General features: G+C 46.4%; 1 protein-coding gene across 1 annotated transcript in view; it reads left to right on the top strand.

Moving 5' to 3' along the window:
* LOC144250261 (secretin receptor-like) overlaps positions 1-20,765 on the top strand; it is a 63,945-nt gene extending 43,180 nt beyond the window's left edge. Inside the window, exons 5-13 of the mRNA XM_077792778.1 lie at positions 312-409; positions 1,480-1,612; positions 2,600-2,753; positions 9,424-9,484; positions 11,433-11,502; positions 12,949-13,040; positions 14,779-14,905; positions 19,383-19,424; positions 20,476-20,765. Coding sequence (XP_077648904.1) covers positions 312-409; positions 1,480-1,612; positions 2,600-2,753; positions 9,424-9,484; positions 11,433-11,502; positions 12,949-13,040; positions 14,779-14,905; positions 19,383-19,424; positions 20,476-20,646 — 948 coding nt within the window. The 3' untranslated portion in view covers positions 20,647-20,765. The remainder of the gene's footprint in view (positions 1-311; positions 410-1,479; positions 1,613-2,599; positions 2,754-9,423; positions 9,485-11,432; positions 11,503-12,948; positions 13,041-14,778; positions 14,906-19,382; positions 19,425-20,475) is intronic.
* Positions 20,766-21,138: the final 373 nt, after the last annotated feature.

Genomic DNA, 21,138 nt, shown 5'->3' with positions numbered 1-21,138 from the left:
CTGTTGTGCTCCAGATAACTTCCTAAAAAGGCAGTGAGCACCTTATTCTTACATATTCAAGAGAAGACTTGAGTTCAGAGTGTTGGTAAGGGCTCTGTACACAATGTGCAAGTTTGAATAGGCATCAGAGGATAGTCCAAATTTTTCCAAAGTCAAGCTGTTATGATCTTACCAGTTTGTGATGTGACATCCTTGGGGCACAAATGGAATAGCACTCAGGACAGTTGGGCTCAAGCTGCCTGAAGCAGAGGCACTGGGGCACATAAGGGCCAGCAGGTGGGTGGTTGGCTGATACGTGGCTCTCTCTGCAGCATGCCTACCTGCTGAAGCTGAAGGTCATGTACACCGTGGGCTACAGCTCCTCCCTGGTGATGCTCCTTGTTGCTCTCAGCATCCTCTGTGCTTTACGGTAAGAACATGCTGCCGGTTTTCCATCCTCCAGCCAACTTTGGGTCTTACTTGCTCAGGTCGGAAAGAGGAAGGTGTGGGTGGGCTGGCTTGTCGCCTCTCTATATAAAGCTCACCTGTGCCAAAACATAAAGTTCCTGTGACCACTGCATTCCTTTACTCATTCAACACTTGCTAAGCATTACTGATAATGTGGCCAGATTAGTTTTTTTAAGAAATGTTATTTCTAATATTCTCACAATGCTATAAGAAACACTTTATAGGTGTCTGTTTTGACTCCTGGTTGCAAAAGACAGAAATCTGCCTCAAAACAACTGAAGAAAACAAAGGTGACCTGACCCACATAATTGACAAGTTCAGGGGCACATGCTTTAGGCATGGCTGGATGGAAGGTAGATGCTCAGAGGCAATCAGCAAAACTAAGTCTTCCTCCATTTCTCTGCTCTGGACTTTCCTCTTTCTCTGGCAGCCTTTCTTCAGAAATGGTAAAGATAACCACCAGAGGCGACAAGGGCAAGCGCTATCAGCTCAGCAAAGCCAAGGGCAAAGTGAACCTCTTCCCCATCAGTTCTAGCAAAAGTCCTGGGAAGGGAGTCCTCATAGGCTCAGCTTGGATCACGTGTTCAACCTCCGAACCAATCAGTACAGTCAGGGATGGAGCGCTGATTGGTCGAATCTGACTCAAACGTGAGGAGGGCGGAGTCATCTTCCGCAAGAGCTAGAACGGGCTCTCCTTGAGAAATCCTGCATTTTGAAGCAGAAGGGGAATAAGTAACCACATTTTTTGTTTCTACAGCAGAGGAAGCAATTCTGGGAGATGGAGAAAATGGTAGGTCAGGGCAGAAAGTATATTGCCCCTACAACCTTCGCTTAAAAAAAAAAAAAGAAAAAAACCCTGCAGTTATGAGACAATACACTGGGGTTCTCATTCAGGTTCTGTTCACAGAGACGGGTGAGAACTGGAAGAAGCTGATGTCCGGCTTCTCGGATGCGCTGGGGTCAGGGAGGGCCTGGCTGAGTTCCAGCCCTTCCTGGCTTTGGCCCCTATAGCCTTGCAATCTGTCCCTCTAGGAGGCTCCACTGCACCCGCAACTACATCCACATGCACCTGTTCGTGTCCTTCATCCTGCGTGCCCTGTCCAACTTCATCAAAGATGCTGTGCTCTTCTCCTCAGATGACGTCACCTATTGTGATACCCACAGGGTAACATGGCTGGGTCCCCTAGGGTACAGCTAGGCCTGCCTTTTTGGGGGGTGATGTGGGTAACGAGGTTGAACTCAGAGGTACTCCACCACTGAGCCACATCCCCAGCCCTATTTTTTTTTAAATATTTATTTTTTAGTTCTCCGCGGACACAACATCTTTGTTGGTATGTGGTGCTGAGGATCGAACCCGGGCCGCACGCATGCCAGGCGAGCGCGCCACCGCTTGAGCCACATCCCCAGCCCTTGTGTTTTTTTAAGAGATAAGGTCTCACTGAGTTGCTTAGTGCCTTACTTTTGCTGAGGTTGGCTTTGAACTCATGATCTTCCTGCCTCAGTCTCCCAAGCTGCTGGGATCACAGGTGTGTGCCACAACGCTAGGTCTAGGGCTGCCTCTTAATGTTAAAGAAGTAGCTCCATCAGGAGAACCCTACATCATGGCATCCCTGTCAGGATTTGGAATTTTCTAGTCCAGGTATAATGAACCAGTCAGGGCCATTTTAGTCATCATCAATGATGCCTCCTAATAGTGGTTGGCACACCCCTTTGTCATTATTTCATGAAAAGTGAGCTTGGAATGAGTTTTGTTACCCTTGGCTCAGAAATTCCTTCCCTCTCTAAACTAGTTTCCTCATCAGAAAAATGAGAGGGGTTGAGCAATATGGGGCAGTTTTCCCACTGAAGGAGACTCTTCCTTATAAAGTCTGGCAGCCAGTTCCAGAATTTAAACCCTGTTACTGCTTCCCTATGGATGGCTCATTGACCATCTTGACAAAACCCATGTGGCCTGTGGACTTTTACTCTCTAGAGAATGCTATGGGCTTGCTTGGTCTTCTGACAGGAAGGCCACAGGAGTTGGCTCTGAAACTTGAGGCTCACTGTGGCCTGGCTCCTGCTTCCTATAACCCGGAGCTTTTTCCTTTTGGGTTGGTCACTAGAGGGAAGCCAAGGCCACCTGACCTGGACTCACCTGCCTTTCTCTGTCCAGGTGGGCTGTAAGCTGGTTATGATCTTCTTCCAGTACTGCATCATGGCCAACTACGCCTGGTTGCTGGTGGAAGGCCTCTACCTCCACACACTCCTCGTCATCTCCTTCTTCTCGGAAAGGAAGTGCCTGCAGGGATTCATAGCCCTTGGATGGGGTATGTTTCTCCACAGTGTGGTGTCTGTGCAGCACGCAGGAGAGGGCCCTAAGTAGGAAGGATTTCTTTTCTTGATCCAGCTCCACATTAAACTAATTTCTGTAATCTTCTGCAAGTTGCTTGATGTTTGGCTCTTTCTAGTTTATCTGTTGAGTGGAAAATAATAGCTAAAATTGGGCACCAATTTCTGGCATCTGAGTCCTTTTACAATTTGGTTCCACCCAATACTTGTGGCCTCATCTTCCATTTACATGTCATCTTTCTTTCTTCCTTTCTGAATCACGATGATTTTGACTGCTAGTGTCAAGTCTGGCTCAGGTAGACTTTAAACATAAAAGAAATTAATTGGCTTATGCAACTAAAAAGGCTGGGACTTTAGACCAGGATGAATCTAGCATTTTAACAGTGATTCTTTCTGTCTCTTAGAACATCAGATTTATCCTTCATCTGCAACTCCCAGAGTAATTGCCTATAGCTTTTGGGCTACGGGCTTTTTATAACCCAGCTCCAATGAGAAAGAAAGACTATGTCCCAGCAGTCCCAACAAATATTCTAAGATTCACTTGGATTGGACCTCTTCAATCACATGCACATCCTTGACCCAATCATAGAGGCTGAAGGACTGGAATATGCTGATTGGCATAAACTGCTCAAACCACATGGCTTCCCAAAGGAAGTTCACCATTTATTTTATAAAAGGGGAAATGATAGCAAGACAGCCACCTGCAGGCCCCCATTACATCTCTTCCTCCTTGCCTTTCTGGTCAAGGAACTCCATTTCTGGTCAGGCATATATGCATCACTTAATCATCATAACATCCCAAAAGCTTCTCAGAGACCTCAGCTCAGAGATGGAACATACTATGCTCAATTCACACCATAGACAAGAGCAGACCCAGGATCCAAACCAAGCCTTGTTAATATCCAAAGCCTTTTAATTTTTACTTTATCATTAACAAATATCCATCCATTTATCTATCCACCCACCCACCCATCCATCCTTCCATCATTCATTTGATAAAGACATGTGTTAGTTACCCACTGGGTTCTAGTCAGAGAGCCAGGTTCCTGTGGTGATTCCCAGGCCTACAAAGACAGTGTGTGTCCCAGCCATTAGATTCATGCAGTTTCTTCCTGTTCCTTTTAATTAAGAAGGGTTCCTGCCAGGAATGCCCTCCTGTGCCTTTTCTGCTTGTCTAAATCCTTATGTGCAAGGGCCTGGTCTCCCCATCAGACCAGCAGGGAGGCCACCTGAGCTGGCAGAGTACACTACTTCTAAACCTTGGCAGCCTGATGAGCGCATGACCCTCAGCCAGCAGGGGCTGTAGGGCTGTACAAATGTCTGCCTCGGACAGCAGTCCCAGAGGCCTGGGGACCAGGGACTTACCTTATGCAGCTAACTGACAAAAAGCACCCAATTTGGAGCTCAGCTTTTTGAACTTTGAAGTCCAGATCTGCCAGGATTAGCTGTGTGGACTTGGAGAGTTTTTCCTCTATAATATCAGGGTCAAAATTTACTCAACATTCTTTGAGCACTTCTTTGTGTTTGGAGATTATAAAAACATAGAAATAAATTATCCCCAAGATAGAAGTTACCAAAAAAATTTACCAATTCCATGGCCCATGGTAAATTTGTAGTATAGTAGGGGACAAAACTGCACTGTAAAGGCTAGGGACATAGTTCAATGACAGAATGCTTGCCTAGCATGTGAGGCACTGGGTTTGATCCCCAGCATCAGAAAACAGATAGAAGCATCATGATGATATCTCTATCATGGGGTTTTTAAGAGGTTTACATTAAATAATGAGAGCATTATTTTCTTGCTCAAGTATTTATTAAGCATCTATTATATGCCAGACCCTGTGCTGGGTGCTGGGGACTACACAGCACATAAACAAACAATGATCCCTTCTCTCCTGGCCTGTCTGCCTGTGAGGTCCCAAAGAGATGGTGAAGGGATTCAGCGATTTTAGCTGTCCCTCCTAATAATTACTCTCATGTTTCTAAAGACTCTGCTATTCTTTCTTGATTTGAAGTATCATTGGTTACCTCCTTATGATGAAAGATAAGGATATAAAATTTTTCATCCACTACTCTCATTCTTCCATTGTGAGTTCTCATAATATTTAGTTAAATCATATTTACATTATTGTATCTATGTAAGTATGGCTTATTGTTGAGCAATATTATTTCAATGTGTGAGGAGACTTTCAAATGCAAAAATAGTGGCCCCCTCCTCAATTTTTACTGGCTTCCCCAGGGATAAGTTAATTAAATGAGTACATGCTGCCATAAAATTAGAAAAAAAATAATCCTTTTTAAGTACGGAAACTTATCCTAGTCCCATATACAAACATTTTCTGGAATTTTCTTCCAGCCTTTATTCTACCAGCAATTTTTTTTCTCATGTAGTTGTGGTCATTCCTTATGAAGAATTTTGAGTCTTGCTTCTTTCCCATGAACACATAAGCATGTTCTGAATTATTTCAAATCATCCACATTTTAAATTACATTGTAAATGCATTTAACCAAATATCTACTGTTTGGACATTTCACATTTTTCTAAGTATTCACTATGTGTGTGTGTGTGTGTGTGTGTGTGTATACTTTTTTTTTTTTTTTTTTTTTTTTTGAGACAGGGTCTCGCTATGTTGTCCAGGCTGCTCCTGAACTCATGGGCTCAGTGACCCTCTCCTCAGCCTCCCAAGCAATAGGGAGCCCAGCACCACTGCATCCAGCTTCACTATTAGAAATAGCACAGTGATGAATACTTTATGGGCAAAGCTTTTTTCCCTATATAATACAAAATCCCAGCATCTGGATTACTGAGTCAAAAGAAGTGAACCCATTTAAAGTTTTTAATACTTATTCAAGGTTTTATTTTTTCGAAGTGTCTGAAGTATCACTCTGTGTTCAGAAAAGAATGATAGCTCAGCTTTTCTAGGAGATGAACCAAGCTCCCACTTGGTCCATGAACCTGAACTTGTGGTAGGTCTGATGATTCTGCCTCAGAATCACTGGGGGGTGGGTGACACATGTCCAACCCAGCTCGTTGGGCCCTAAAGTCTCTGAGTCAGTGGGTGTAGGGTGGGACCCAGGACTGTGCATGTCTATCAAGTTCCCAGGTCCCAAGGGCTTAAATATGAAATGACCCCTGCAACCCTGCAACCTCATGGGTTGAAGGCTTGGTCCCCAGTATGGCAGTGTTCAGAGATGGGGCTTTTAGGAAATGCTGGATCATCAGGGCTCATCACTGGATTAATCCACTGATGGGTTCATAGCTGAATGAACCATCAGGAGATGGTGCAAACTGTAGGAGGTGGGACCTGGGTACTTGGAAGGAGTGTGTCCTTGGGAGCATGCCCTTGGGGACTATCTCTTGTCTCCAGTCCCTTCCTCTCACTCTGTTTCCCAGGTGCCTTGAGGGGAGCAGCCTGCTTGGCCACGCCCTGCCTGCCAGGACTGTCTGTCTCACCACAGGCCCAGAATTGTTTAGTGAATTAATATTGCCTACTACTTGATCATATCTACGTAAATATTGTTTACTACTGAGCCAAGTGGTATACAACAATTATCCTTCCGATTTGTTTAGCATTTTATTTTTCCTGGAGTTGAGTTTTTTTATTTGCTTATCAATATTTTATTATATCACTTTCACTGATTCTCCCGAATTCTCTGAAAAACCCTCCAGTACTATTTTCCAAATCATCAAATGTTAACAGGAAATCTCAGTGCCTATGTTTTGTCAACCTAAATTTTGAGAAAATCAGAGAAATAAAAAACAATGATTTTTTTGGAGAATGGCATTGGCAATGGGAATATGTGTGCCACAGTAAACTGTGACTTTGTTCAAAGAGTTGAAACCAGGAGGCTTTTAAAAAAAAAAAAAAGAGGGAGGATTATATGAGATATAATCTTTGGCCATGATGACTGATAACAAGAGTGGCTCCCTCCAAGGTGAACAGTCCCTGGGCAAATGTCCTTGTAGAATTACTTCTTGTAGTTGCTGTGCAAACTTTCAGTCCTGGCAGAGTCTTTTGTGACTCTATCAGGCAATTATGAGCAAGAACCTTTTATTTCTAACCTCCCAACTTTATTTATTTTTATTAGGGTTGACCTGGTGAGTCCACTTCAATTCCAACAACTTTTATGTTTCTTTCCATTTGTTCCTGCTGTATTAATTTCCTATGGCTGCCTAACACATTGCCACCAAGTTGGTGGCTCAACACAACATAAATTTACTCTTTCACAGTCCTGGAGATCAGAAGTCTGAAATCAAGGGGTTTGCAGGGTTGACTGTGAGGGACAATCTGGTCCACGCCTCTCTCCTGTTCCTGGTGGTAGCTGGAAGGCCTTGGCATTCCTTGGCTGATAGCCACATCACCCCCATTTCTGTCTGTCTGTCTGTCAGTGGTCTTTTTCCTCTACATTTCCTCCCAGCATGTCTTCTGGCCTTCTAAGTGTGCCAATTGTATTGGAATAGGGGTCCACCCAATTCAACAGGACTTCATCTTAGCTAATGACATTAACTACAACCTAACTCCAAAGACAGGCACCTTCCAAGGTTCTGGTTAGACCTGGATTGGGGGGTGCAGCGCTATTTAACCCAATATATCTGCTACTGTTTTTTCTAGAGCTTTTTTCCCCTCCTGCTTGACTGGGTCTGGTGATTTCCTAGACTTGCTCAGCTGTCTTAATCTTCATGCAGAGAATTCTCTTCACCTTCTGTCACAAATCCTATTTCCTTTATTTCTTGTCTCCTTCTCTTTGATTTCCTCCCTCATTGTATTGGAGCACATCCTCCAGTATCTGTCTGACAAACAGGATCTGGAGGAAACATTTTATTTATTTATTTATCTATCTATCTATCTATATTTTTTATTTTTTGCATCGCACATCTGAATATGTCTTTATTCTATTTTCACAACTAATTTGTCATTTTGTTGGACATAAAATATCAGGTCAAAAAATCATTTTTCCTCTCAAGTTTCGAAGACTTTGAGTTTTGACCTCTGGTTTTAAGGGGGGGGGGGTGCCGTGCCATTCTTGAGACTTTTATTTACCTTCCTATGTATAAAATGCAAGGGCTGGGATGTAGCTCAGTGGTGAAGCACTTACGTGGCATGCACAAGGTCCTGGGTTCCATCCCCAGCACTGCAAAAAATAAATAAGCAAACAAACAAATACATAGGGGATTTTCTCTCTGTAGTTAGCAATGTCAGGGTGGAGGGGGCGGGGATGTGCTCCAGTGTGGGTCTCCTTTCATTCATTTTGCTGGCATGTGGTGGCCCTTTCATCTGCAAACTCTCCTCCTCATTTCTTGAAGATGATCCTGGATTATCTGATGAATCATTTCTTTCCTTCATTTTTTTTTTTCTCTTTTCTGAAACTCCTTTTAGTCAGATGGTGCATGGCCTGGAAACAACCTCTAATTTTCTAATTTCCTACTTTGCATTCCATTGTCTTTTTGCTCTGCTCTCAGGGAGATTCCTGGTCTTTATCTCCCAACCCATCTTTTGAATGTTGTATTTGGTCACCCTGTGTTTAGTTTCAAAGCCCTCTGTCTTACCCTCTGATTGCTCCTGGTTTGCAGGATCCTGTCTGTATCTTGTAGGCATCATCTTTCCTGTCCCAAGAGTCATTTGTTCAGGCTCCTTCTGCTCCTGGCATGGTCTGTTTCTCTGAGTCCCTTTTCTCTGGTTGTTTTGTTTCCAGTCTTTTATGTAATCAGAGGTGGGTGACTTGACTTTGGCTGAGTCACTTTGGAACTGACCAGAGGCACTGGAGAGGGGCTGGGAGACTGGGCTGAAGTGGCCACTGTGCTGAAGGGTCCCAGTACTGTTGATTTTAGGCCCCTTTTTTTCTGGGGCTGTTCAGTTCCTCCAGAAAAGAATCCTTTTACGTTTTGGGTGTGGTGAGACAAGGGGGCTGGGACCCAGTTGTCATTCCTCAATCAGTTTTCTCTGTTCCTAAATGTAGTGACACCTCTTGTCCACTCCACCTTTCCTTCCTAGTCTTTGTGCTTCTTATTATGCCACTTTTCTTTTTCTTTTTTCTTTCTGTGGCGTTGAGGCTAGAAGCCAAGACCCCCACACACTAGGCAAGGACTCTGCCACTGAGCTACAGCCTCGGACCCATTTCTATCTCTTTGCTGTCATTTTGGAGGGGCTTTGGGGAAAAGAGAAATAAATATCTAAGCTCAGTTTGCTGTCTTTAAACAGAAGTCAGGAAACGTTCCCTCATGAAGATTTTCTCTTGTCTGTGTATTTTTGTGTCAATATGGCAGTGATGGTTTACCTTACCAGTTAGATGATTGAGCTTCCTACAAACCAATATTTTAATAAAAATCAATTCCAGTTCAGGAGCGGGGACCCACCAACTGTCTCCACAGGCTCCGTGATTCTGCCCAGGGGTCCTTGGAGTCTGGCCCAGGCTCCCAGGATGCTCCTAACCCCAAGCAGCTTTCAGGATCCATCCAATCCTGCCTCCACTCCCAGAACATCCCAGCACCTTTGAAGCGTGTGGCTACACAGAGACAGAGGATGGCAAAGGGGTTTCTGTGGGAACCAAATCTTGGCACTGGCTCAGCACCTGGGCTAGAGTCGACTTGTTCCTCTGTTGAAGTCTGAGTCCTCTCTTCCCCCTTCCCAATTTGTTTTTAACCCTCAGGTTCCCCAGCTGTTTTCGTTGCTTCGTGGGCTATCACCAGGCACTTTCTGGAAGACATCGGGTAAGCGGTTGGAAGGAGAGTTACCAAGAATTTGTAGACAGAATTCTGCCCTGCCCCCCACCAATTCAGCCAAACTTGAATTGAAAAATGAAAAGTTGGTCTCCACTGAAGATGTACCAACTTTTAGTCCTTGTCATTATTCCCTAAACAATATAGTAGGATAGCTATTTACATTGTATTAGGTATTCTAAGTCATCTAAAGTGTACAGGAAAATATATGTAGAATTATATGCAAATACTATATGATCTTATTGAAGGGGCTTGAGCATCTGTGGGTTTCGGTATCGTGGAGCATCCTGGAACTCATCTCCTGTGGATGCTGAGAGGCAACTATACTTGACATTGTCCCTTTCTTCAAATAGCATGGTTAAGCTTCTAACAAACCTATATTTTAATACAAATCAATCCCAGTTCAGGAGGGGGGACCCACCAACTGTCTCCACAGGCTCCATGATTCTGCCCAGGGGTCCAGCCCTTGGAGCTATCTAGGAGCTATTTAGGGAGCTATCTATCTAGGAAAGGCCTGCTGTTTCAGATGAGAGGCCACAGGCTAGTTCTCTGGAGCTGTGCTTCTCACTCTCCAGGTGTGTTTCCAGATGGGCCACACCTGCAGTCTCCTGGCAGCCCTGTCTTTGTGCCTGCAGGGTCAGCTCTGTGCTTAGATCAGGGGCCAGACTGCTGTACTCCAGACAGCTGCTGCTCAGTGGAAGACACCTCCCTCCCCTGCAGGTTTAAGAGCCCTGAGGGTAGCACCATTCTCACCTCCTGGGTGTGGCAGTGACCTGGACAAACCAGAGCTCTGGTCTTGCTCTATAAAGGAGTGAAGTGCAGGTGGACTAAGCCCAAGGGGCCCACCTGCGGGTGAGCTCGGGAAATATTTTGAGGCAGCATGGTAGGTAGGATGCCACCAGGCCAAGAAGTGGGCCGGGGGATGAGGCTTGTATGTGTCTTATAGTTCAAACTCTGCCCCAAATAATGGTTTCAAATCCACTTTTTAAAAATGGGTGAATTTACTTTTTTAAGAAAAAAAAAAAATCTGGCTGGTTACAGGGTTGTACACCTGCAGTTTCAGCAACTCGGGAGAGGGAGTCAGCATTGCTTGAGCCCAGGGTTTGGAGGCCACCTGGGCAAGTGAGTAGGTGGCCTCCTGCTCTTAAAAAAAAAAAAAAAAAGGAACCCTCCCTCCTTTCTGGAAAAAAAAATGGAAAGAGTTCTATTAGAATTTCTCATTTTCTTTGTGGGAAAATAATTCTACCTCTCTAGAAAAAGTGGAAAGTTCTGGGCTGGGGATGTGGCTCAAGCAGTAGCATGCTGGCCTGGCATGCGTGCGGCCCGGGTTCGATCCTCAGCACCACATACCAACAAAGATGTTGTGTCTGCCGAGAACTAAAATATAAATATTAAAAATTCTCTCTCTCTCTCACTCTCTCTAAAAAAAAAAAAAAAGAAAGAAAGAAAAAGTGGAAAGTTCTATTAGCACTTCTCATTTCCTTTGTGGAAAAAAACAAAAACAAATAAACCCAACCAATTAAACTCTGTCCCAGTTGCCTTGGACTAGGCGCATCTCTCGCTGATCAGGTTCCCCTCATGCCTGATGTCCTGGGATCCTGAGGTCCCAAGCCAGTCACCGTGCCACCTCACTCACCGATGCTCTGTGCCTGGCCCCTGTTGACAGCTGAGTGTGCCACTGTGAGCCCCAGTGAATTCTGACAAGCTAGCTTTGGGATCCTGGGGTCCCCAGGATCTTAGGTTCCAGTAAATTCCATGGAGATAGGTGGCTGCTCCCTGTGCCCCAGCCGTGCTCCTGAGCTACAGGAGAGGGGCAGGCTCTAACAGTGCTGGGCACACAGGGCTACGTCTGAGGTTGCCTGGGGAACGGCATTGGCTGGGTAGTCCAGCTTCCCCCTCCTGACAGTGCTCCTTGTCCCTCCCTCCCTCCGTCCCATAGGTGTTGGGACATCAATGCCAATGCTTCCATCTGGTGGGTCATTCGAGGGCCTGTGATTCTGTCCATCCTGGTGAGTGGCTGTCTTCCCCTGAGCTGGGGCCCAGTGGGACTGATGGAAACAGTGACCGGCCCATGGGGGTAGAGGACTTGGAGGCTGGGATTCCTCTAGATGCCAGTGTTCCCCAAGGAACAGAACTGGGCTATGAGTCCTAGTTGCCTCTAAGCCTATGTTTTGTGGCAAGTGTTTTCCCAGCCCTTGGCAATTCCTGAGAACAACGAGGGTGAGGGGCTGGGTGATTCACTGTCCTTCTGTAAAATGGGGCTGGAGTAGGTGGGGGAGGAGGGAAGGAGAGGAGCTTCCACATGAGCAAATAACCTCCCAGCATGGGCCACAAGGGTGGGAAGAGAGGGCGCCAAAGAAATGAAGAGACTAGAACCCATGCCTATAATCCCAGAGAATCTGAAGGCCAAGGCAGCCTCTGCAATTTAGCCAGACCCTTTCTCAATATAAAAAATCAAAAAGGGTTGAGGGTGTAGCTCAGTGGTAGAGCACCCCTGGGTTCAATCCCAAGTAACACACACACACACACACACACACACTCAGAAAGAAAGTCCAAACTCCATTCCTGCCCTTCAGGAAGTTAACGGTCAAGTTGGTAGAAGGCTTAACAGATGCAAGCATTTGGCCTTTTATTCTACCCAAGGCCTCAAGCATGCTTGGCAATGGCTCTACCCTTGAGCTCCATTTTTAGATCCCTTTTAAGATATTTTAAGTGCTCTGGAAAAGTAACATCATCTCTAAATATAATAATAAGGAATGAGTGGCAATCAAGGGTAGCTTCCTGGAGGTGGTGATTGAGCTGCAAACTGACTGGAGGCTGTGAAACAGCAGTTTTTAAAGTGTGGTTCTAGACCAGCAACTGCAGCTCTAGCTGGGAGCTTGTTAAAAATGCAAATTCTTGGATCCACACCAGACTTATTGAACCATAACCTTTGGGGATGTACCCTAGATTCTCAGAACTGAATTTAGAGCATGCCTGGGTTCAATTCCAAGTACCATACACAGAAAGGAAGGAAGGAAGGAAGGAAGGAAGGAAGGAAGGAAGGAAGGAAGGAAGGAAGGGAGGGAGGGAGGGAGGGAGGGAGAAAGGAAGATGGAGAGAAAGAAAGTTAGCTTTGACATTCCCTGGGAGCTTATTAGAAATGCAGACTCTCAGGCCCAGCCTGCCACCGGCCTTTTTCAAGACCCCAGGAAGATTCCAAAGCACTGAGAATATGAATGATCTGCCCTGAGGCTGAGAAAGTCTAGAGCCCCTGCAGGCTGGGGTGGGAGGGGGTGTTTCCGCCAGCGTTTACCTCTAGAAAGGATTCTGGGGGGTAGGAGTGAGCAGCAGGGTGGGCCTTTCAGGTGGTGTCTGCAGTGTCTTCTCCACCCTCAGGTCTAGGGGACAGGGCCAGGAGAAGTATCTGAGAAAGCAAGACACCTTCAGCCCACCTTCTGCCTTGTGTTTTGCAGATCAATTTCATCTTATTTATAAACATTTTAAGAATCCTGATGAGAAAACTTAGGACTCAAGAAACAGGAGGAAATGAAGTGAACCAATATAAGTAAGTGGAAAGCAAAGACCCAGGCATGTTCTGACTGTCAGCAAGCATTTACAGAGTACCTACTGTTTACTCAACTGTTTCCAGAAAAAGAAAGAAAAGTGATAGACTGAGTTCCAGGAAAATGGTGGGGATGGGCCTGATTATGAAGCCTCAGACACTGTGGTGTGGGAAAATTAAGAAATCTCAGCCAGGAAGTCTGGAAGCAGAGATGTGACCCTTAAGGCCAGGCGAGGGACCCAGATTCAGACAATCTGTGTAGCTGTGCATGTTGTTCAGGAGAGAATAACCTTAGCTCTCATCAGATTTTTCAGGTATATCAAAAATACTTAGGGGCTGGGGATGTGGCTCAAGCGGTAGCGCGCTCGCCTGGCATGCATGCGGCCCGGGGTTCGATCCTCAGCACCACATACCAACAAGGATGTTATGTCCACCGAGAACTAGAAAATAAATATTGAAAATTCTCTCTCTCTCTCTCTCTCCTCTCTCTTTAAAAAAAAAAAATACTTAAAAACCTTTTAAGATGTTAAAGAAGATGGGTTTAGTCTGCCAGGGCTGCCATAAGAAAATAACCACAAACTAGGGGCTTAAACAACAGAAATGTACTTTCCCACAGTTCTGGAGCCTGGAAGTCCAAGATCAAGGCTAAATGTCTTCTGAGGTGTCTCTCTGTGGCTTGTAGATGGTCACCTTTGCCCTGTGTCCTCACGTGGTCTCTTCTCTGTGCACAGGCATCCAACTCTGTGGGCCCAAACTTCCTTTTCTCATAAGGACACAGTTGAAGTGTACAATGGTCAATCCTAATGGCCTCATTTTAACTTAATCACCTCTTTAAAGACCCTGTGCCAAAATACGATTCCATCCTGGTGGTTTTAGCTTCAACATATGAGTGAGGAGGCAGCAGCCTCCAAGATAGGATATGGTAAAGACAAGTTAGCGTCTAATGGAGTCTTTCTCCATAATCTGTTGAGTTCTGAGAGTCTCGCAGTAGCCAGGATCCTGTCAGCCTCCCCACAACATCCCTGGAGCGACAGGCTCTGAAGTCAGGTAGAGCTAGAGGTCAGGGTAAAGTTACCAGATAAAATACAGGATGCCCAGTCACATTTGCATTTTGGATAAACAACAAATAGTTTGGTTTTTTTTAAGGACTTATTCCCTCTAACTTTCCCATTGTGTATATGAAATTCAAATTCGACTGGGTATCTTGTATTTTTATTTGCTAAAGTTGGCGACACTGATCTTGGAAGAAAACACAAGAACTTCTCCTCATAGGTATGTATTACCTAAGAAAACAAAGCTGGGTGTGCTCAGCTTAAGTTAGACACGGAGTGACTGTCACACACATATATATAATTTATAAGCAAAAGTTATTTGAGGGCCTGTTTATGTATTTACTGATGAGACCCATGATCAGAAAGTCCTGGGATAGATCACGTGTTGGCGAGTGTTGTGTCTGAGTGCGGGGTGCGTGGGAGTTAGGAATTTTCCCAAATGATGAAAACAGGAGCTGGGGGCCTGGCTCAGTGGGAGAACGCTTGCCTGGCATGCGAGGTTTGATCCACAGCACGACACAACCAAACAAAAACAAATGAAAAAAAAAATTTTCAGAAAAACAAAATAGTTTAGGGACACTGGGGCCAAGCTCAATGCAAATGGGCACTAGATGAAATGTGCCCTTGCTGACAGGAGGGGGGCCGGAGGGAGGCAGCACAGGAGTGACAGTGTGTCCCTGTGTCCCCAGGCGCCTGGCCAAGTCCACCCTCCTGCTGATTCCCCTCTTCGGTGTCCACTACATCGTCTTCGCCTTCTCCCCCGAGGACGCCATGGAGGTCCAGCTGTTTTTTGAATTGGCCCTTGGCTCATTCCAGGTGAGCTTTGGGGTCTATGGCTACTGGTGAAAAGGGCAAGTTTTCTGTTTCCTCAGAGAGAAGCAGAGGGTCTGTGACAGCAAGCATCCAGTGCTGATGGTCAGTGGTGACCTGGGAAGAGACCTCATTTGGTGGAGACCCATAGGACTGCCTGTGCTTTGTGACCCTGAGTGGGACTCGAAGTCCCCACCAGTCAAATGAGGGTGGGAGATGAAACTCAGAGACTGACTACAGGGAACACAAAAATGAAAAGCCACCCAGCACTCTGAGTTCAACTCTCCATACCATCTGCAGTCTCATTAAGGCAGATACCCCAAAGCCTGCAGGAGGATGAGCCCGGTGGGAGCGTGTGTGAAAGACAACAGTCTCCTCCTCTTCATACTGGGAAGAACATAGAAAATCCCCAAACTGAGAAATCCACAAGTAGCAGCATCAGCATATTTATTTAGAATCAGTTAAGAGAGTTCAAGTTGCCTTGGAGCAACAGGAAATGGGGGCGGGGTTGTCAGGAGACTATTGATTTTTTACAAAATAAGAATTATTTGACTTTTAAAAGCCATGTGCATGTGCAACTTATTAAAAACAAAATCTGGCAAGAAAAAAAAATGAAGGGGGGGAGAAGAAGGGGGGGAGAGAGAGAGAGAGAGAGAGAGAGAGAGAGAGAGAGAGAGAGAGAGAGAATTCTATATGATGTTGTGAGGTTAGAAAAGGAAAAGGAAACAGGTTCAGGTAGAAGGGAGTCTTAATGCGAATCCTAAACTTTACAATGATTTTTATTTATTTACTCAGAAATTTCCTTAAAAAAAAAAAAAAAACAAGGTGATGTCACTTTTGAGAAGAACAGTGGTCCCTTACCACTCATAGGTTCCAGGGAGGACACACAACTGGGAGCACACCATTGCCTTCCTGTGCCTTCAGACCCCACCCCAGCGTGTCCCTCCTGCCTCCTCTGAGCAGCAACTCTGCCTAGGGCCCCTGCCAATGTCCCAGACCTGCAGAGGACCAAGCTTCTGGTGTATATGACCCACGGTTCTCTTCCTCCTGGCTCCTGGGCCCCAATTCAGCAGCTGACGGACTTAAGAGCCACTTGTGAAGAAGGATTTGACCTGGCTCATGAAAATGGTAGTGACCATGTGGAAAGCTGGAAGACCAGATCTGCTTTACCACACAGATGGGGACTTCCTGTCCCTCAGAGTTGGGGCTACAGAATACCTAAGCAAAAACCATTTAGCTTCTCTATGGGAAAATGTTCACGAGAAATCCAAAAGCACTTTCCTGATGTTCCCACGGAAATTCTTATGAAGAAAAGGATTATTAAGATTGTATAGGGCTGGGATATAGCTCAGTTGGTAGAGTGCTTGCCTAGCATGCACAAGGCTCTGGGTTCAATCCCCAGCACCACCAAAAAAGAAAAAAAAAAAAAGTGTGTATTTGTAAGTATAGTGTATACAGTCTTATATGTACGCAGGTAGGTAACAAAATACATATATATATATATGCATATGTGAAAATTTCTTTCATATATAAAAGTGAAGAGAACAGATTGAGCCCTCATGTACCGGTCCTGCAGCTCAGCAATATCTATTCATGGCCTTTCTTACTTCATGTCTATTTTTACAGATAACCCCCCATCTTTTTTTTCTTTTGAGATGAGATCTTGCCAAGCTGCCCAGGCTGGCCTCATACTTGGGGTCCTCCTCCCTCAGCCCCTGGCATTACAAGTGTGCATCACCGTGCCTGGCTGTGCCCTTATCTTTTTAAGTAAACCCAAGACATCAATTCTTTTTCTTTTCTTTTTCTGTGGTACTGGGAATTGAACCCAGGGGAGTATTGTGAGGTGGCCAGCACCTCATAGGGTAATTTTTCCTGCTCAGAAGGGGATAAGCCACCTGAGAAAAATACAGTCTGAAGTAATTAGTGAAGACATAAAAGATAAAGACAGAATTAGTTTTAAAAGCAGAGCACCTGAAAGATTCTTCCAGTCCTGATTAGGAACTGGAACAGAACAGCTAGAAAATGGCCCATTTATTTAAGGGGGTACATCAAAGGCAGGGATAAGGTTTCAGGGGTGGAGCCTTGCTTAGGTATCTTTCAATCAACAGGTTGATTGGCATCTTGCCAGGCCACACCTCTCTCTGAGAGACTGTGTGGCTATGTGGCTGCAGCAGGTCACCCCATCTTTGGAGCTGTGTGGAGCCCAGCAGATCTGAATAGGAACTCATGTGGTCTTACCAGCTGGATTGCTGCTGCAAGTGCCCGGATACCAGCTTTTCCTGTTCACTGGCTATGATGCCAGTTTGGTCCATGCACGGTTCATGGATGGCTCCTGACAGGGGAGCTCTGAAAGACAAGGGTTTAAAGAACACACACACAACCCAACACCATTATCCCTCTCATAGACTTATTAAAACTAAATGCATTAACTCTTTCTGATTGTATAAATAATACTTGCTTATTATAGATAATTTGGAAAACAAAGAAAAGTAAAAATAAAGAAGAAAAAGGGCTGTGGATATAGCTAGACCCTGAGCTCTATCTCTAGTACTGCAAAAAAAAAAAAAAAAAAAAAAAAAAAACCCAAACCAAAACAAACAAACAAACAAACAAAAACAGGAAAAGAACAATTCTTCATGTCATTAAAATTCAGCTAGTCTTCATTGTTAATGATTGCATAATAACTAAATTTAGTAAACTTGCTGGCCATGTGTGAGGCCTGCCCTATCTACAGTTGAGTCAGCTAACTTTTCTTCACCCAGAACTCCTGCCCTCCCCTTAACAGTGAAAAGGTATCTTTGGACCAAGGGCAGGTGAGGTCTGGGTGACCTGGGTCTATGAGATGGGCAGCCCCTTCAGCTAGACCACCAGCTCTGGGCCACACACGCACAGTTCTTGCTGGAAGGCCCCTCACCCGTAAAGTGGCGGTCCTCCAACCTCCCACCCAGGCTTTAGTGAAGATTGAATGAAGCACCGAAGAACCCAGAATCCCACAGTTACTCAGGGCAAGCTGTGCTGCAAATCCAGGTCCATATATACCAAGCCCATCACAGCCAATTTACCTGCCGGGCATGTTAAAATTACACAGCCTGCCTTCACATGCCTTTCTGTCCTCTAACAGTGTGCTTCAGCCAGTCCCAATGTCTGGCAATCTTGTTTTTTGGGGGACTAGGGATTGAACCCCAGGGTACTCTACCATGAGCTACATCTGAGACAGGGTCTTGCTAATGTGCCCCCAAATTTAGAAACCCTGAGTAAGCATTCCTGCCATTCCATGAGGTGGGCAGCAGCTCTAGGCCAAGCACTCAGAGTTCCAGTCTTGCTGTCACTGCAGCAGTCATTGATGCCTGACATTCTAAAGCAAACCCATGTAGTTTTGTCACTGACTCATTAAAATGCCATTATCTCAGGACCGCGCATGTAGCTCAGTGGTAGGACATATACTTAGCATGCATGTGGATTCAATCCCCAGCACACACACACAAAAGCCTATATATATATATATGTATATGGCTGAGGAGTCATATGTATACCAAGCCTATCACAGAGGAGCTGTGTCATCACTTTTGGGGTCATTTCCCATGTGGTAAGTAGCTAAGGGCAAGTCTGCATGGGAAGAGGGCTGAAGATGAGCGCCTAGGCCTCTAATGAGGGACGAGGAAGAGCACTAGCCGGGGCAGGGGTGTGGGAAGTCCTCTAAGGAAGGGCAGGCTGACCAAGGTGTACTCTCCCCATTTATGGATCTGCAGGCCTCTTTGACTTGACTTAGGCACCCCAGACTGGAGCCCCTACTCTGGCAGAGCTCCAAGGACACCATCAGGAAAATCCAGCTCCAAATCCAGCTCCTTCCAGGGCAGGAGGGTCCAGATAGGCCCAGACCTCCCAGGCCAGGGAACATGAAACCCTGACTACGGAGATGCACTCACCTGTCTCCTAGGCAAGAGGCCAAGTCCTGCTGTTGGCTGGCTTGGGCCTGTACGTGGTTTATTCCAAACACATATTTGTTCTTCAACATGAATGAGTCCTCCAGGTTTCAGTGTCTCCAGATTCCTAGCTTAGCTCAGAAATGAGACCACTCTAGGCCCAGGGTCTCCCACTGGACTGGCCCTGCCCCTTCACAGTGGGGTAGCAGCATACATCCTGCTGCTCTTAGATGGTTCACTTGATTCAGGTGAGCTTCCTGGTCCCTGCTGGCTGGGTTCAAGTTAATCCCCTAAATTACAGTCACTGAGTGTGTTTGAGGCACTAGATGACAGGGACAACAGGATGAAAGGCATTCACAGTCTGTGCTGGATGGTACAGGACCACGCAGGCACATTGTATGGGCCCAAAAGAGGTGATACCCCTAAATCAAGGGAGATGGGGAAGTGAGCCTGGAGTTGGGGATCACAGGACTCAGACTGGAGGTCAGAGGAACTCGTCCAGGCCCTGCTGCCCCAGGCAGATGCTGAGGCCCTGCACTAACGCCTGCTCTCTCTGGCAGGGGCTGGTGGTGGCCATCCTCTACTGCTTCCTCAACGGGGAGGTGAGTCTTCTTGGTCTGCCACTGGATTCCAGGGCAGGAGCTACCTAGATCCAATGGGGGAAGAAAGGGCTATTTGTGGAGGGTGGGTATGTGGGCCACATGGCCAAGGGGCTTGACCAGCCTTCTAGGAGTCTAGTCTTGCTAAGAGCAGCTGATTTACCTGCTGGGCATGTTAAAATACTTCCCAGGCCCTGCCCCCAAATTCTGGTTAGCAAAAATGGATTCTGTGGGTCCAGGCTGGGTCCTGAGAAAGTATTCCTTAACAAACACTCCAGAGGATTCTTATCCATGGGTAAGTTTTAAAAACTTGGGGGAGTATAGATAGGCACCCAGTGAGAACCCAGGCTCTGGTCTGCTCAGCTGCTTGTTCCATGGCTGATCTGGGTCACTGCCCCTCTCTGGCCTCAGTCTTCCCATAGGTGAAATGGGGACTCAGAAGTGATAACTGTAGCTCAATCCTCCAAGGCCTCAAAATGGGTATGGACTCCCCGGGGAGGACTCTGGCCTTGCAGAGCATCTAGGGTCAGGACAAGAGGCTCCAGACACACAAAAGCCACGAAATCAACATGGGTTGAATAGGATCTGGCACCCAAACACAGCCTGTTCAGGTTCACCAGACTTGAATGGAAATGACCTCTGATGTTTTCCAAAAGTTAAGCATCAAGCCTGGCCTCAAAGGTCGGACTGTTCCAGTCGGGGATGAGGAGGGGAGTGTCTGTGGAGCAGTTCCCGGCTCCCAGGTAAACTCAGAGCCGGGTGGCTTCATGAGATTCAGCAGACAGTTGTGTCAGTGGGGTTCTGAATGTTTGAGTTCTGCAGTTTGGGAAACAAACCGCAAGTTCTTTCTTTGGGACATAGTGTCATTAAGAGGCAGGTCCAAGTGCCCAAGATAGAGGGAGCCCTCAGTACCTATGGGACACAGGGCTGGCAGGTGAGGGACAGTAGGACCAGTGGGGCACAAGTGGCACCACTGTGTGGGGGCCCTTGGGAGTGAGCCAGGCTCCAGGCACCAGCTGCCCCTCCCTCCTGGCTGATGGCTGGTCTCCGGCAGGTACAGCTAGAAGTTCAGAAGAAGTGGCGGCAGTGGAATCTCCAAGGCTTCCCGTTGCGCCCTGTGGCCCTCAGTTTGTCCTTCAGCAATGGCACCAGTGGCCCCACTCATGGCACCAAGGGCAGCCCTTCAGAGCAGAGCCGGGGCATCTGCAGGGCCAGTATCATCTGAGGACGGAACGATGCCGACGGTGGACAGAGGTTAAAGCAGGTCCTGGGAGGCTGAACACTGCCTTGGAACAGACCCGTCTCCCCAGCAGACATCCTGTGCTCTCCTTGTGGCTGTAAATGTCCCTCCTCCAAGCCTCGGATGCCTCAGAACTGAAGTGACAAGGGCACCGTGAGACAGGATGAAGGCCTAGGACTTGGTCTGTGTTGCTCTTCTGGGAATAGCAGTTCAGAGGCCCAAGAACGGAGGCGGGGAAATAAATGGTACCTGGGAAGAGGTTTGCTCTATTTGTCAGTCTTTCTGCCCTGCTAACACAGAGAAGGGAATATGCCCTGGCTCGTTCCCTGGCCACCCGCTGCAGGAAGAGGGCACCTCCCTGGACCCCAGCTCATTTTCAGGGACAAGCTTAGAGGTTCAGAAAGAAAGGACAGTCTAGGTCCCTGGCCCAAGGCAGATTCTGTCCATCTCCCTTTGCAACTCACCTGGCTAGTAGCT

Source organism: Urocitellus parryii, chromosome 1 (genome assembly GCF_045843805.1).
Source record: "Urocitellus parryii isolate mUroPar1 chromosome 1, mUroPar1.hap1, whole genome shotgun sequence".
In the NCBI taxonomy this organism is placed as follows: domain Eukaryota; kingdom Metazoa; phylum Chordata; class Mammalia; order Rodentia; family Sciuridae; genus Urocitellus; species Urocitellus parryii.
Note: the sequence above shows the minus strand (reverse complement) of the source record. Positions and strands in the feature narration are given on the sequence as shown.